The following is an 18399-nucleotide window of genomic DNA, read 5'->3' on the forward strand; positions in this document are numbered from 1 at the left end:
TTCACATGATAGATCCCTCCTTTCGAAGCTCCTCCCAACTTGTACTTATCAAATCTCGCTGTGAGAGCCTCTAATGCAGCTACAGAAGGGGATTCAACACTTCTCCTTTGGTTTCCCCTGGAATTTCCATACTCAGCTTTATGGGTGGCCAAATCATCAATAATCTTCCACCCCTTAGTCTCTCCAACATTCTCCTGGAATCTGCCATTAGCTGCCGCATCCAGGATAGCCCTCTGATCGTCATAAAGCCTTATAAAACTGATTGCATAGGCTCCACTTCTCAAACCCATGATGTGGAATAGTTCGCACCAGCTTCTTGAAACGGACCCACGCCTCATGAAAATTCTCATCCGGACTCTGTTTAAAGCTCGTGATCTGAGCTCTAATGGCATTTGTCTTCGAGGCAGAGAAATATTTCTTGTAGAATGCCAGGACCAACGAATTCCAATCAGTGATCCCATTAGCAGCTCGATCCAGGTCTCTGTACCACTCCCTTGCAGCATCGCGAAGAGAGAATAGGAACATAGTTTCCTTCACCTGGTCCTGGGTCACACCGGTTGGTTGGGGTATGGAACAGCCATAATCAATTAATGTCTCCATATGCTTGGCTGCATCTTCATTTGCTGCTCCCCCGAATTGGTTTCTCTCACCCAAGTTGATATAGGACGGTTTCGGCTCGAATTTTCTATTCGTCCCAGGTAATGCGAATCCCTTATAGAGATTCTCAGCTGTCGGCTCGGAGTGACTCGCTATAGTTGCTTCTTCAGCCATGTCAGGAGATGTGACGGTCTCAGCTGAGGAAGTAGAAATAGGAGATGAAGGTGGATCCTCCTCAAACAGCTCGTTCTCGTAGTAACTGGATAGAGTACTCAGCTCTTCCTCTGTCGGCAATACCTTAGATGATCGTCTCAATTCACGCAAAGTCTTCTCAATCTCGGGATTGAACGGTAGTAATTCACCACCCTGTGACCTGCGTATAAGAAGAAACTACAAGAAGAATATGAGAATAGTTTAAGGAACAGACGTCCCTTAAACTAATAGAAAGACTAAAAATAAAAACAACTAAAAATTTTAAACAATTGCCTCCCCGACAACGGCGCCAAAATTTGATGCCCGTCGTTGTGTGCACCAAAGATAATATTTATAATACCTATTAAAACTAACAGAAGCTAGTGGTAACAGGGTCGAACCACAGGGAGGCGATACAATTATTAGTTGTCTATTTAAGTCTTAAAGTAACGGTGTGTGGGGGTTTGATTTGATTTGGTCTATAGCTAAAGACAATAAAAGAAAAGTAAACTAAATAAACGGATGAAAACAAATATTAAAAAGGGGTGCTAAGATGGTCGGTTCATTATAGCTTCGGCGGCAGTAAACTAGGTAGGTCTAAAACAAACACGTGAGACGGGAAAATAAGAAGTACTCTCGGTCCATTCTTACAGGTAGCATCTTTCGATCTCGCTACAGGTCCCTAATATCACTAATACTAACCTTCTTCCTGAAAAGTGACTAAAAAGGCTAAATTAATTCATCTCCCGATCCTATTAATTTAGTCGTCTTAATTAGGTAGGCTGTCTCCCTTCCCTATCTTTCGATCTTTATTGGGTCGGTCAATTCCTAAACATTTAACTAGTCGCGTGCACTCGATTCGTCAAACATAGCAATTAAATTAATTAAAACGAAGCAAAACCTCACGAAGCCAGTCGATTGACCAGGGTGTGCGGTCGATCGACCGTGGCGCGATTCCAGGTCTCCTATTCTAATGCCACCTACACTACAGATTTTCTACATCCTAGCACAAGGAGTTTAGCTACTCATACTGGAGTTAATAACAACAATAAAATCAACTAATAAAACAGAAGAATTCATGCTTAAATTAATTAGAAGAACAATTGACATAAAACAATAATTTCGGCTTCTGGAGATCTAACCTAGCAATCCTAAACTACGAACGAAAGCAATAAAACTGAAAATAAGGAACAGAAGAGTACCGTGTAAAGGAATTGTAAAGGGGAGATCAAAACCGATTGCCAAAAAGAACTTTATTAACGAAAGATTAAACTTAAGAACCCTTATTATCAATGATAAACTAAAACTGAATAAAAACTGGATGATTGTAGCATCAGGAATGAGTTACGTTATATAGGTAGACATACGTAACTTTATTCTAAAACCTAAAAATACAATGGGCTTCTTAATTCTCGATCTCTTAATTCACGCAGATTAGCGGTGTGGAGTGGTCGATCGACTGGACTGCAGTGTACAGTAGCTCCTGTAAGTCGTGCGTTGGTCGATCGACTATGAAGGCCAGTCGATCGACTGCTTTAACTGATAGTCCGCTTCTAATTCTTCATAAAATTATCTTTCAGGCCTTGAAATGCGCACCAAGCTCGTTCCTTGAGTAAATACTTTACGTCAAATGCAATGCAAGGTACTCGGGGACGGATTTAGCTCAATATCTACTCATTTCCGCATAAATCTGCAATATTACATAAAAATACGAAAGTAGACAAAATGGGACAAATAGTAGCTTTAAACTACATAAATGAGCTCTGAAATGCGTGTAAAATGAGGTGTAAAACATCATATAAATGACACGCATCAAACTTCCCCAAACCAAACTCTTGCTTGTCCCCAAGCAAGAACTAGACTCGATCCTAAAACCTAATAGAACGAGTTCAATCTCAGAGCGAAATGCAAACCGAATAGCCTAAACCAATTTAATGCAACAACTAACAATCAATTAGCAATATGAATCATGCAAACGAGTTATGAAGTCGTTAAAAACCTGTTGAACCGTCAACTGTAGAGACTTATCAAATCGGACTCTCACGGGTCGCTCGTATCGCTCAATAAACACAGGTGAATAATGTAAAGATAGAAAGAATTCAGTTTGTAATGACACTCACCTAACTACGACCTATAAGAACATGTCTGCAATCTAATATGAAAATAATCTCTACAACCGTATATATGCATTCTAACTAAACATATGCATTCCAACCAAACAGATGACCATGACACATGCCGAGGTAAATATGGATATGTGAGGTAATGGGTAAAAAGAGGCTAAGATAAATTTGGACAAAAACAGAGTTAAAAGCCAAGCTAGTAACTAAGGGAACCAAATTATAACAACATCCAACTTCTTGCTCAAAATTTTAATCGAAACGGTGCTAATAGCAAACACAAAACTCACAATCTCTGATATAATTGTAAATCCTCAAATGATGATAATAAAGCATGGGAATAAAATCACCAACTGATCAAAACTCCAACCATGTGATTTTGACTTTTCTTTTCTCGGGCTTCAGTCGATCGACCAAGATGGGCAGTCGACCGACCGTCCTCTACAGTACAACATGCGTTTTTTTTTCTTTCTTTCCTTCCTTTTTCATCTTCCCAATATCATCTCAAAATGAGCATTAACTACCAAAAATAAAGTAACAATCCCAAAAACTAAACTACTAGCTTGACAAGGGGAGGCTAAATGTAGGATGTAGTAACGGGACAAAAAGGCTATTTTTGGCAGTGTGGAGCTTATGGGCAAAATGAATAAAGGGATGACCTCTTCCACATGTGTCAACTAACCACAAACCGAATGCATACAGATATTAAGCAGATTAAGTTCATATTTATGCAAATTAATATAGCATGTCTCATAAGGAATAACTACTCACAATCCTAAATAAACTGGTCATGAATGACACCAGTTATAAGCTCTAAATCTCAGAAAATGATGTAGTTTGCCAGAAATCTAAGTCAAGTGTCAAGTTCAGCAAATAATTAACGAAAACTCGTAGACTATGCATATGATTCTACTAATAACATGTCAATTAGCAAGGCTTAGGCATAAAACAGCTGCAAATGCAATGTCATCATTGAAATACTACCGTTCCGACTCGACCTAAATGCTAAAATAAACGTGCATTTTTTTGAAATTTTGAAAATTTTCAAATTTTTTTTTTATTTTTATTTTTTTTTTAAAATTTTCTGTATATAAAAGAGAAAATATACAATAATGCAAGACAAAAATGTAAACGTGAATGCAAAAACATATGAATGCTATGCAAAACCCTTCCCCAAACCAAATCACACAATGTCCCCATTGTGCAAAATCATGTAATGAAATAAAAGGGAAACGGGGATTTTGCGATAAATTAACTAAATAAGACATGAAGTAAGAACTCGAAAACTCACAAGACTTTAAGCACAACAAAAGGAAACCTCCCCAAACCAGCGTGAGATAGGAGATTTCAGTAGCCAGCAGTGCTACCATAGGTACCTGAAAAGACAGAAAATACCGCGCGTAATCCGAGAAAACAATTTATGAAACGCAACATTATGTGTAAAATAAAGAAACGGAAGAAAACAGAAATGAGTCGGAGAATAAAGTGGAGAAAAGACTCCCTCAACTCCGCAAATCGACCAAACACAGCAGGGGAATGATCGAAAACAGGTACAGCAGCGAACATGGTCGATCGACCACATCACTCAGTCGATCGACCAGAGTGAACAGGAACAGAAGCTCCTGGAAGTCGCAGCTCAGTCGATCGACCATAGGAGACAGTCGATCGACCGGAAAACCTGCTGTAACTTCTAATTTCTTCGAATTAGCTCAATAACTCGAGCTAATATGGTCTATAAACCTGCAAATGCACATAATAACGCGCCCAAAATTGCGCAAAACCCAAAGCAATAGTCTAAAGTATTCAAAATCCTAAGCAAACTTATTAAAATGCGAAGTCTCGCGCACACAAAAGCAATAAAAAGAGAAACTTTAACGAAAGCAAATAAAATGTTTGTAACGCATTTGATCAACTAATAGTTGATTAAGAACGGCCACGGAATGGCCCACTTGCTCGGCTCTTGGCTACAAGAGGTAGCCTCTACAATGCTCATCTCCTCAGCTGCACTCTTCTCAACTCCAACATCTGCAGAACTCAACGGATCAACAGCTGCAACATCTTCCCAAGCAATGACCTCGTCTGGCTCGTCAGAATCCAAATCGGACTCCGTCACTTTGACTGGCTCCTCATCAGTGCCATAGCTAAGACATCCTAAACCGCCTCTTTGAACGATTGGCTCCTTCACAGCTGGAGAAACATGCGGCTCTTCCTTCCCCAAACCAGTTTCTGCAATATCCAAAACAGAAGGATCTTCCTCCAATTTGCTCCCAATCTGGGGCGGAGGTGTTATAGCAGAAACAGGCATAGAGACAGGCATATCAGAAAGCACAAAATAAGATTTCTTTTCAGAAACCGTATTACAAGTGACTGGCCACATGGGGTCTTTCTTCTTAGCTGTCTGGGCAAAGACAATGGAATGCTTCCCTACTTTGAAGGTCAATGTCCCTGAACCAACATCTATAATCGCACCAAAGAAAGTGTGCGAGAAATGGTCTACCCAATATGATAGGAATGTGGGCATCCTCGGGCATATCTAGTACAATGAAGTCAACAGGGAAAAAGAACTTTCCTATTTGCACAGGAATGTCTTCTAAGACTCCTATAGGCTGGACCGCAGAACGATCAGCCATCTGTACTGTCATGTTGATAACTGCAAACCTAGTCAATTTCAGCTTCCTAGCAAGACTCAAAGGCATTACACTAATACTAGCTCCTAGGTCACACAAGGCCTTCTCAATAGAAAAGGTGCCAATACTACATGGGACTGAAAAGCTACCTGGGTCTTCTAGCTTATGAGGTGCAGTATAGGTCAAATAAGAACATGACTCCTCAGTTAGTGCGACAGATTGCACAGTTTCAAGTGACTTCTTTTTAGACAAAAGTTGCTTCATAAATTTCATGTAAGCAGGCATTTGATTAACTAACTCAAGAAAAGGAACTTGTACATTTAAGCTACGAATAACATTTTCAAATTTGTTAAACGATACCTGTTCCTTTGTCGGCACCAATCTCTCCGGATAGGGGGCTGAAAGAAGCAACTTAGCCCTCTCCTCCAAGTCTCTCATGCCGGCATCGGTGGATTTAGGCTGAAAATCCACTACCTTCTCCTTCTTATAGCTTGACCCTTCTTCAGACCGTCTCAAAAATGAACCATTAATCGTCTTCGGGTCGTACTTCAGAACCGGGACTGACCCATCAGCATTTGGGTCTTGTCTCAATATTTTCGGAGTAGTCGTACCCCGAAACAAGTGGTCCCTCAAGTTATTTGGCATTGGAGTATGAAAAGACTCACCATCAGCAGCGCTGTCAGTCGATCGACCATGCATATCAGTCGATCGACTGACTTCTACAGGACCAGAAGCTGTTTTGTTTCGCGATTCAGTCGATCGACCGGGTATGTCAGTTGATCGACTGATATACCTGGTAGACGTCTTTTTTCTGCCACTGTTCGTCTCTGCTTTCTTCTTGCTTGGTTCCGCCTCATCTTTTCCAGTAGCTTCCTCGACCATAGCGGGCCCTTCAAGGGTAGACCCACTCCTCAAAGTAATAGCATTAAGGGTCTCCTTCTGATCCGTCTGCGACGGTAAATGTCCCGGAGCTCGAGTTGTACTCTTGCTAGCCAATTGAGCGATTTGGCTTTCTAACATCTTCATCCCGGCCTCTCTAGCTTGAGACTCTTTCAGCAACAAATTTTTCAACTCGGCAAATTCGGAAACTTTGGACTGCTGTTGCTGCTGAGGGACATACGGAGGCTTTTGATATGGCTGCTGCTGCTTATGAGGGGGCACATAATTCTGCTGCTGCTGCTGCTGTGGAGGTGGAGTCGGATTTAGGACATTTTGGCTACTCCTCCTCAAATTCGGATGTACATTCGGCTCAAAATAAGTGTTTGTCTGCCTATAATGTTGAAAAGCAGCACAAGACTCATAGGAAATGCTGCAGTTGTCTGAAACATGTCCTTCTCCTCCACATCTCTTGCAGACGAAAGGACCGTCTGAAACAGCATTCACATGATAGATCCCTCCTTTTGAAGCTCCTCCCAACTCGTACTTATCAAATCTCGCCGTAAGAGCCTCTAATGCAGCTACAGAAGGGGATTCAGCACTTCTCCTTTGATTTTCCCTGAAATTTCCATACTCAGCTTTATGGGTGGCCAAATCATCAATAATTTTCCACCCCTTAGTTTCTCCAACATTCTCCTAGAATCTACCATTAGCTGCCGCATCCAGGATAGCCCTCTGATCGTCATAAAGCCCATTATAAAATTGATTGCATAGGCTCCACTTCTCAAACCCATGATGTGGAATAGTTCGCACCAGCTTCTTGAAACGGACCCACGCCTCATGGAAGTTCTCATCAGGACCTTGTTTAAAGCCCGTGATCTGAGCTCTAATGGAGTTGGTCTTCGAGGCAGAGAAATATTTCTTGTAAAATGCTAAAGCCAGCGAATTCCAATCAGTGATTTCGTTAGCAGCCCGATTCAGGTCTCGGTACCACTCCCTTGCAGCATCACGAAAAGAGAATATGAACATAATCTCCTTCACCTGGTCCTGGGTCACACCGGTCGGTGGGGGTATGGAACATCAATAATCAATGAATGTCTCCATATGTTTGGCTGCATCTTCATTTGCAGCTCCCCCAAATTGGTTTCTCTCAACCAAGTTGATATAGAACGGTTTCGGCTCGAATTTTCTGTCCATCCCTGGTAATGCGAATCCCTTATAGAGATTCTCAGCTGTCGGCTCGAGTGATCAAGCTATACTTGCTTCTTCACCATGTCCGGAGATGTGACGGTCTCGGTCAAAGAAGTAGAAATAGGTGACGAAGGTGGATCCTCCTCAAAAAGCTCGTTCTCGTAGTAACTAGACAGAGTACTCAGCTCTTCCTCTGTCGGCAATACTCTAGATGATCGTCTCAACTCACGCAAAGTCTTCTCAATCTCAGGATTGAACGGTAGTAATTCACCACCCTGTGACCTGCGCATAAGAAGAAACTACAAGTAGAATATGAGAATAGTTTAAGGAACAGATGTCACTTAAACTAAAAGAAAGACTAAAAATAAAACAACTAATAATTTTAAACAATTGCCTCCCTGGCAACGGCGCCAAAATTTGATGTCTGTCATTGTGTGCACCAAAGATAATATTTATAGTCCAAACTACTACAATAGCTAGTGGCAGTCAGGGTCGAACCACATGGAGGCGATGCAATTAATAGTTGTTTTATTTAAGTCTTAAGGTAACAGAGTGAGGGGGATTTGATTTGAGTTGGTTTATACTAATGGCAATGAAATTAAAAGAAAACTAAAGAAATGTATGGAATCAAATGATAAAAGGGGTGCTAAGATGGTCGGTTCACTATAGTTTCGGCGGCAGTATACCAGGTAGGTCTAAAACAATCACGTGAGATGGGAAAATAAGAAGTCCTCTCGGTCCATTCTCAACAGGTAGCATCTTTCGATCTCGCTACAGGTCCCTAATATCATTAATGCTAACTTTCGTCCTGAAAAGTGATTTAAAAGGCTAAATTAACTCATCTTTCGATCTCATTAATCTAGTCGTCTTAATTAGGTAGGCTATCTCCCTTCCCTATCTTTCGATCTTTATTGGATCGGTCGATTCCTAAACATTCAACTAGTCGCGGGCACTCGATTCGTCAAACATAGCAATTAAATTAATTAAAACGAAGCATATCTCACGTAGCCATTCGATCGACCAGGATGTGTGGTCGATCGACCGTGGCGCGATTCCAAGTCTACTATTATAATGCCGCCTACACTACATATTCCATACATCCTAGCACATTGGTTTAGCTACTCATGCTTACGATAAAAATAACAACAAGATTAACAAATAAAGATACTGAATTCATGATTAAATTAACTAAACAAGCAAATAACATGAGACGATAAATTGGCTTTCGGGAAACTATTCTAGCAATTCTATACTACGAACGAAATAAAGCAGTAAACTGAATATAAGAACAGTGAAATACCGTATGAAAGCAGGAGAGAAGAATTGCAGAACAACGATCCAAAAACCGAATGCAAAAGTAAATTGTATTGAAAACGAAACAATCTTAAGAACCCTAATTACTGATGATAAACTAAAAACTGAATCAATGTCTCCGAATGAGCAGGTTACGTTATATAGAAATATCACGTAACTTTATTCTCAAAACTTAAAACACAATGGGCTTCCTAATCCTCGCTCTATTAATTCACGTCAAAATAACGGCTTGGTCGATCGACCACTGTGACCGGTCGATCGATCGATCAGGCTTTGAATGTAAGCTTCAGTATGTCGGCTCGTCGATCGACCATGGAGGTCAGTCGATCGACTGGAGTAGCTGGTACTTGGCTTCAAAAACTTCGTGAATTAGTCTTTCGGGCCTCGATATGCGCACCAAGTTCGTTTATTGAGTAAATACTTCACGTCAAATGCAATGCAAAGTACTCGAGGACGGATTTAGCTTGATTTCCGCTGGATTCTTCACATTTCTGCAATAATGTACAAAAACACGAAAGTAGACGAAAATAGGGAGAATAGTAGCATAAACTACATAAATGAGCTCTGAAATGCGTGTAAAATGAGGTGTAAAACATCATATAAATGACACGCATCAAGATCTATGAAAACATCTTATTGGACACATAACAACAACATTAAACATCAAATATTCAAATTTAATGAACACGGTGACATATTACACAAAAAGGTAAACAACTAAGGCACATTATACCTTCATTTGCAAGAGGCTTTTGCCTCTTTCCCTTTCCCTTCTTTTTCGCCACTGTTGGTGGTGGTTGTACTCCTTCACTTTTAGAATCTTCAATTTCTGATTCATCAACTTCAACCTCAATCACAACACCTTATCTCTTGCCCAATACCACCTTTGGACCTCTTCTTTTTATCACCACAACCTCTTCTACAAAGAAAAATTAAGATATCCAAATATTAATTCACAGATTGACAAATAAATCAATTAAAAACAGACATGCAAATCCAAAACACTCATGTATTGCACAATTTGGTAACAAAATCGTATATAAATACAAAGATTCCTCCACTTACCCATCTCGACGTCTTCAACAACACTTTCTTCAACCATAAACTTCTTCCTTCCGGTGGCTTTCGACCTCAATGGCACCTCCTCCACAGTTGCATTTGTGCCCTTCTTTGGACCCCTTTTTGGAGGGGTTCTGTTTGCCATTTTTTTTTTCTTTCCCATTGATCTTGTTGACGATTTTAGAATTTTATGGATTTTTTTTTTATTTTCAGCGAGTTGTGAGGAGAGAAGAGAGTGAAGTGAAAGAAATGAAACAGATAACTGAGAAATGAATGTGGGGGGACAGGAAGGAGGCGTGTGACAGGTAAGAAGTAACACAATGGTCAATTCACAACAGTACTTTGTGTACTCTAAATTATTATTAAATGCCAACTAACAACAGTACTCGACCCATATTCTCAATTTGGTATCAAATATGACCCGTCTTATTAATAAGACGGATATAGTAGGTCTTAAGTAAGACTTATTGTTAAACTTCTAATAATATTCAACCTTTATATGAGTAGAGAATAGGAATTTAATTTGTTAACCCTACATTAATAACACAAATTCTCATTAATTTTTTGTCTTTTAACAATGTGGTCCCAATAGTACGTACTATGTAAACTTATTTATTCAAATGTAGTACACATAGTAATTGGTTAGTTATTTATTTGTCATATTTTGTTTTTACAATGTAAGCAAGTAAGATTTGGGATAAATTAGAGAGGGAAATTTGGAGGGGAAATCGTATGGGGTATAATTGCCAATCGTGTACTTTGATGAGTAAAATGCATACTGCGAAAATCAGCACCCCTATATTATTAGCTGACATCATAGGACAAAAGGACACATGCATAATGCATCTGATGTATACATCAGACTTTTTAGCAACAGAACTTACGTGTATTTTTTTCCGAATTTTAAAGTTCATAAATTACATTTTAATTTTTTAATTTTAATTTTTTGAAAAACTCAAAATTAAATGAATTCATATGTATAGTTTTTGAGTTATATACTTATATTGAAATTTTTTTTAGCTTAATGTTTAAATGAAAAAGTTTAGAAATTTTTTAAAACAAAACTCGAAAAATTTATTATAAAATTCAAAACCTATAAACTAGTTATACCCTTAGAGGTAGACCTGTTAAATTCTGACTCGACCCGAAAAACTAACCCGACCCGTTTTTTCAGGGTCAAGAGTCGAGACCCGAAAATTTTGACTCGGCGACCCATTTAACCCGAACCCGAAATGATCCGTTATTTTAGGGTTGAGATCCGACCCGAACGAATCGACCCGTTGGGTCAAAGGTAAATATTTTTTTTATTAAAATATTAATATTTATATATTATATTTGAAAAAATAGTTAGAAAATTATTGTATTTAGAGAAATTTGTTGATTACAGCCTTTTAAAAACCACCTTTTGAAAATTACAGCCTTATATAATTTTTTTTTTTTTTGAAAATTACAGACATAATAACAGTTCTGATAAGAAATTACAACCAAAAGTTTACACCGTTGGAAAATTGAGACAAATTTGAATTTTTGTTGCTTAAGTACATTTTTTAGGACAAAAATACCCTTACCTTCAACCTATAACAACCCCTTATGTTCTTCCTCTTCATCTAAGGGGCTGTTTGGTTGCCTTCCAAATTCATGTGAATTGGAAGTTCCTAGGAAGTGCAAAAATGAGGTTTTGTTTGGTTACCCAATTCATGAGAAGTTGAAGTTCCTATGGAACTCCAATTCGTACATAATGTAGGAAGTCACTTACCTAGCCCCCCTTGGTAAGTGGAACTTCCCACATGAATTGAGTTCACATATCCCAACCAAACAACTTTTTTGAAATTCACATGAATTGCAAAATCATATGAATTTTATTTCATGGGAACTCCATCTCCCCATTGTCAACCAAATAACCCCTAAATTAACAACTCCATCTTCTCTCTAATTTTCCATTTCTTCTTCACCAATTTTATCAAATCTAATTCGTCATTTTACCCTAATCAATATAATTGAATTGTAATTCTTTTATTTCCATTTTCTCTTAAAATTAATTAATTAGTGTTCATCATCAATTTTCCCCAAATTGAAAATAATTAGGGTTCTTCAATTTTGGGAAAAATTTGAGGAAGTAGTGTGGAGGAAGTTGAGGGGTTTAGGGTTAAATGAGAGGTGAGTGAAATGAACTGGGTGAGTAGGCAAACAAATAAGCAAGAGTATTTCAGTCACATTTTAACACAATTCACCGGAAACGTCATCTTGGTGCAATTCTAAAAGAAAAGTGATATTATGGCTGTAATTTTCAAAAAATTATATAAGGCTGTAATTTTCAAAAAGTGGTTTTTAAAAGGTTGTAATCAACAATTTTCTCTTATATATATTACTTAAAATTACAAACACAATTAAAAGGTCAATTTTATATAACTTTTATAATATTTAATAATAAAATAACTATTAAAAAAAATATTTTAATAATTATGTTAATATAATTAATGTAAACATTGAATATGATTAAAATATTAATTTTAATTTTTTTTTAAAAAAAATTGATTATAAAAATTGTTAAAAAAAAGCATAAAAAATTATTTCTTAACCCATATTCTAATCATAACCCGACTCGCCTGACCCGTATAATAGATCTACTAGAGATAGTCATAATCCACTACCCAAACCTAAAATAGAAATTTTTTTAAACTCGTTTAACAAGGAGAGATAGAGTTGGTCACTCAGAAAAGACAAAAATGACGATAAGTAAACAAAATGAGATCACATAAATGACACTTATTTTTTTCACCAAAGCGTCTTGCTTGTGAAGACTTATTACAAAAAGGGAAGAGGGATAAGGTGGGGCACCCCCCATGTGTTGCCCCACTCACCTCTTATGAGTATTTTATGAGAGAAAACGGTATCCGTCACAAACTTGTGACGGATATCGCCGTATTCAATGAGATTTTGTGTTCAATGACATTTGTCGTCGTTATAAAAACGCAAATTCTCATACCAACTACCACGGTTGTCCTAGTTTTAATGGATGCTTGATTTGCTTCTATTATTTACTACTTACCATTACAAAACTCTGTCCTAAACAACTACAATAGGTCTTGGTATAAATGGGTGGGGCGAACAGACGGGTAAAGACCTCTAATAAAATGGGCAGGGGGGACAAGGTGGGGCATCCCCCATGTGCTTCCCATTTTATGGCAAATGGGTATTTTGTGAGGGAAATGGTATCCGTCTATACGTATAGACGGATAGTCTATCCGTCTATAATGAGAATTTGTGAAACAACTATTAGTTGTCCTTATAACTGAATTTAACAGATCTCATAAACAACTTCTCCCTCCTATTCTGAATAATTGTCTCATTTGCCATTTCCGTCTATTCACATAACTGTCCCATTTGTCATATTTGGATATGTTTTTTGACTTTCCTACCCTTGGCTCTTTTCTTTATTTACCATCCTAAACCATCATATTCAATACTTTTCATTATTTAACTCTTTTATTCTCACCCCTATATAATAATTTTCATTATTTTAACCTTATTCCTTAATTTTCGTACCATTGTCCAAATGGAACAGTTATTCGGAATAGGAGGAAGTATTTTGTTAATACATTTATCATAACAATTGCTGAAAATTAATAGAATTAATTAAACGATCAAGTTTCAGAACGAAAGCAGTAGCGAAATGTGCAAAATTAGCGAGATATCACCAATGATGAGAAGCAAGAGATGTTGGATATTTTCAGTAATTGAAAATATTAAGATTGTGGCCCATTAATTTGGCAGTCAAAATATGGACTCAAACTGCCCTATTTTGTCTCCCCATTTCCTTCAGTTGACCACCACTCTCCACTACATTTGCAACTGATTTTTGATGGCAAAATCAGTATAAGTACAACATAATTTCTGATTAACAAGGTCACCAAACCTACTCTCCCTTAAGAAAATATACACCATCTAAATCAGTGAGAAGGAGGGTTCGGAACCGAAATCAGAAAAGGCACACTAAGCAGACGGGTTTTTTACAACAGCAAAGGTTTATATCGGAAACGGGTTTATTTCTTTTATTTGGGTAAAAGCTGATCAGGAATACCGATAAGCAATGGCTGGAGGTTTAATTCTCGATCTTTATTTATCGCTTCCGCATTTTATATATCGTATATTCATTTAGTAATTGGAATATACATGATTAAGAATTGAATTAAACTTACATTTGGTATCAGAGCGAGTTTATCGCCTCTGTCTTGCTTGTTAATTTTCTGACTTCAGTCTTCCGTCTTGATATAATGGATCTGTTGTGTCGAATTTTCGTTTTTCCGTCTGACGACGGAAACTCCCTTGATAATTGTTTTTTGATTAGCTTCGTCTTCATTCTGATTCCTTTTTATCATGAAATCTGGAATTTTTGTGTTGGGTTTTTCTGGGTTTTAATGGAGATTTTTATGGAGAAAGTCGAATGGGGATGAAGTTTGTTGCCATTTTCTCTCATAACTGTGTATTGTTGGTTTAAGACTCTTGGTTTATAGTCTTTCTCATAATGTGCAGTACCTTTATATGATGTTAACATGTCATGTAAATAATAAATAATAAAGTGATTTGTCCTTTTCTGGAGCCCAACACACGGGGACTTGGGATTTTTATCAATTTCGGTTCTATGCATTGGATACTTTTACCATAGGATACTTCTTGGTGTTTTGTTTAGATTTTGTCCATTAACCTTGTTTTGTGAGTATATACTTATACGTATATGCTTGTATATTATATTGTTGGATGGACTTTATTTATTCCCTTTTTGTTCTCTTTAGTTGCAGTCAGTATCAAGTACTCACATTATTAACTCAACTGTTCTTTCAATATGTTGCCTCCTGAGACCATAGTACTTGTGTTATTTTTGTCTATACACCTTTGGTTTATCGTGGTCTAAGAGTAATGCTACTGTATTTTTTTTTGGTGGTTGTAATTATATGTGAGATTGAAGTTAGTTGGTCTATATACATGAAGTTCTGTATATAACTTAATGTTTAAATGTCAAGTGATTTTAAATTTGTTAGTTAGGGAGTAGCCACAGCATCTCTAATTTATTAAATTTTATTCGAAATCACATGTGGAAACTAGACATTTATTGTAATTAATTATACGTAATGTGATGAGACTTACCCACAGGAATCTTATTATATTTGTTTGATTAATTAGGATGTTATATTGAATTATGTTTCTTAATATACCCACAGGAGTTGAGAAATGAATATAATTTGATAGTTTCATCATAAAGTTTAAAATTTTTATGCATCTAATTTGAGTAGACTTTAGCCCACAGGCAAGTTTATGTCACTAGATTCATATGAGCATAATTTACATTGGTAAGTTGTGATAAAGTTAAGTCTCATTTTTTGTTACTAAGCATGTATATTTAAAATTTGCAGCAAGTTTACCTGGAAGTTCCTTTGATATCAAAATAGACGTTCCTGAATTAACTGGTGATAATTTTAAGGTGTGGAAGGAAAGAGTTCTATTGCATTTAGGATTCACGCGTTTCGATTATGCCATACAACACGATGAACCGACTGAGGTAAAGGAAACTAGCACACCAGATGAAGTAGACCATCATGAAAAGTGGGAGAAATCAAACTATATTTGCACGATGTTCATAAAGACAAAACTGTGTGCTAGTATCCGAGGTTCCGTCGAGCATCATACTAAAGTTCGAGACCTTCTTAAAGCAATAGATGAACAGTTCGAAACTTCTGATAAGGCTTTGGCAAGCACCTTAATTATGAAATTCACTTCTTTGAAGCTCAATGCCACTAAAGGAGTGCGTGATTTCATCATGCGCATGAGGGATATTGCAGCCCAACTTAAGGTATTGGAAGTTACTATGTCTGACTCTTTCCTAGTACATTTCATTTTGTGTTCTCTTCCAGCACAATATGCTCCCTTTAAGATCTCTTACAATACACATAAGGATAAATGGTCTCTTAATGAATTAATGACCATGTGTGTTCAAGAGGAGGGGAGGTTGTTGTTGGAGGAGGGCGAAAAGGTGAACCTAACCACTAATACTAATAAAGAATCATCTAGTACTAAGAAGGGTCACCATAAGGATAAGGGAAAGGGTAAGATATCTGTTGAGCCGACCATTAAGAAGGAGTCTTCATGTTTCTTCTGTAAAAAGAAGGGACATATGAAGAAAGACTGCATAAAGTTCAAGGCTTGGCTTAAAAAGAAAGGTAATTTTCATGCGTTTGTTTGTTATGAATCTAATATGGTTAATGTTATTCATAATACTTGGTGGATTGACTCTGGTACTACAATCCATGTTTCGAATACCTTGCAGGGTATGACAAACCTGCGGAAACCAGTGGCAAGTGAAAGCTCTATCTATTCAGGAAACCAGATAGGCTCGAACGTGGAGGCCGTAGGGACATGCAGTTTAGTTTTGAGTAGTGGTTTTGTTTTGGTTTTGGAAAAGACATTTTATGTTCCGAATTTTGCTCGGAATTTAATTTCAGTTTCAAGGCTTGTACCGTTTGGATTTACCTTTAATTTTTCGAATTCTGGTTTCGATTTGCGAAAATTCTAAAGTTATTGGTTATGGTATTTTGTCTGATAATTTATATCGTCTTTATTTACAAAATGATACCACTCAAAATACTATGCATGTTAATACTGGTTTAAAAAGAAGTATTATGAATGAGGAGTCCTCTATGTTGTGGCACCCGAGATTGGGACACATCTCCATTGAGAGGGTTAAGAGATTGGTAAAGGAAGGGGTACTTGGTACTTTAGACTTTACCGATTTTGATACTTGTGTTAGTTGCATTAAGGGAAAGCAAACTAACAAATCTAAGAAAGGTGTTAAGAGGAGTTCTGACCTATTAGAAATCATACACACGGATATTTGTTGTCCGGACATGAACGCTAATGATCCGAAATACTTTATTACCTTTATTGACGATTATTCACGATATATGTACATCTACTTACTTCGTTCCAAAGACGAAGCTTTTGATGCCTTTAAATTGTTTAAGGCTGAAGTAGAGAAACAATGTGGTAAGCACATTAAAATTGTGAGATCAGATAGAGGTGGTGAGTACTATGGTAGATATACTGAGGATGGACAAGCACCTGGTCCTTTTGCTAAATTCCTTCAAGAGCATGGGATTGTTGCCCAATACACTATGCCCGGTTCTCCGGATCAGAATGGTGTAGCAGATAGAAGGAATCGGACATTAATTGAAATGGTGCGTAGTATGAGAAGTAATATTAAACTTCCTTCATTTTTGTGGGTGGATGCACTAAAGACGGCTGCGTATATATTAAATCGGGTTCCTTCCAAGGCCGTCTCAAAGACGCCTTTTGAGTTATTCAAAGGTTGGAAACCGAGTTTGCAACATATACGCGTTTGGGGATGTCCGTCTGAGGTGAGAATTTACAACCCACAAGAAAAGAAACTAGACCCAAAGACTATTAGTGGGCATTTCATTGGATATGCCGAAAAGTCCAAAGGTTATAGGTTCTATTGTCCATCTCATAGTACCAGGATTGTGGAATCTAGAAATGCAAAATTTCTAGAGAATGACTTAATCAGTGGGAGTACTATAGAAGTTGAACCTGAAAAGGATCAACATGAAGCTTCACCCTCTGTTTTAAGTGAGAGGTTGGTTATTGTTCACGGTCCTGAAGTTCGACCGCAGGTTCAACAACCAAATACAGAAATTCCACAAAATGTCGATCAAAATAGGGTGGATCATAATGAGGAAGAAGTTCACCGTGAGGTTGAACAAATTTCATTAAGAAGATCTATTCGAGAAAGAAGATCGACTATTCCTGACGACTATGAAGTGTATCTACAAGAATCGGATTGCAATGTTGGAGCTGATAATGATCCTATGTCATTTTCACAAGCCATAAGTTCTACAGATTCAAACTTATGGATGGATGCTATGAAAGATGAGATGAACTCTATGGCGTCTAATCAAGTTTGGGATCTCGTCGAGTTGCCTGATGGTGTAAAAACCATCGGATGTAAGTGGGTCTTTAAGACTAAGAAAGACTCACTTGGCAACATCGAGAGACATAAGGCAAGACTCGTTGCTAAAGGGTTCACTCAAAAGGAAGGAATCGACTACACGGAGACATTTTCTCCTGTATCAAAGAAAGATTCTCTTCGAGTGGTCATGGCATTAGTAGCTCATTTTGACTTCGAGCTACATCAAATGGATGTGAAAACGGCATTTCTCAATGGCAATTTAGAGGAGGAGGTTTACATGAAACAACCTGAAGGGTTCTCCTCTAAAGATGGTGAGCATTTGGTTTGTAAGCTAAATAAATCCATATACGGTTTGAAACAAGCCTCCCGTCAATGGTATAAAAAGTTCCATGAAGTAATTTCTTCATTCGGTTTTGAAGAAAATATCATGGACCAATGCATATAC

At 37.6% G+C, this 18399-nt stretch overlaps 1 protein-coding gene and 2 non-coding genes across 3 annotated transcripts; all 3 read left to right on the forward strand.

Moving 5' to 3' along the window:
• The first annotated feature begins 283 nt into the window (after positions 1-283).
• Positions 284-390, forward strand: LOC141609796 (small nucleolar RNA R71). Its single transcript, XR_012527706.1, has one exon. It is a non-coding gene; the product is annotated as a small nucleolar RNA R71 (small nucleolar RNA).
• Positions 391-7199: 6809 nt separating this feature from the next.
• On the forward strand, positions 7200-7306 carry LOC141609862 (small nucleolar RNA R71). Its single transcript, XR_012527768.1, has one exon. It is a non-coding gene; the product is annotated as a small nucleolar RNA R71 (small nucleolar RNA).
• Positions 7307-15358: 8052 nt separating this feature from the next.
• Positions 15359-16515, forward strand: LOC141608987 (uncharacterized). The gene is made up of 2 exons (XM_074428273.1): positions 15359-16191; positions 16299-16515. Exons 1-2 carry the CDS (start codon positions 15606-15608, stop codon positions 16331-16333), a joined length of 621 nt encoding a protein of 206 aa, XP_074284374.1. The 5' UTR covers positions 15359-15605; the 3' UTR covers positions 16334-16515.
• Positions 16516-18399: the final 1884 nt, after the last annotated feature.

The sequence above is a fragment of the Silene latifolia genome, chromosome 10, assembly GCF_048544455.1.
Source record: "Silene latifolia isolate original U9 population chromosome 10, ASM4854445v1, whole genome shotgun sequence".
Taxonomy (NCBI): domain Eukaryota; kingdom Viridiplantae; phylum Streptophyta; class Magnoliopsida; order Caryophyllales; family Caryophyllaceae; genus Silene; species Silene latifolia.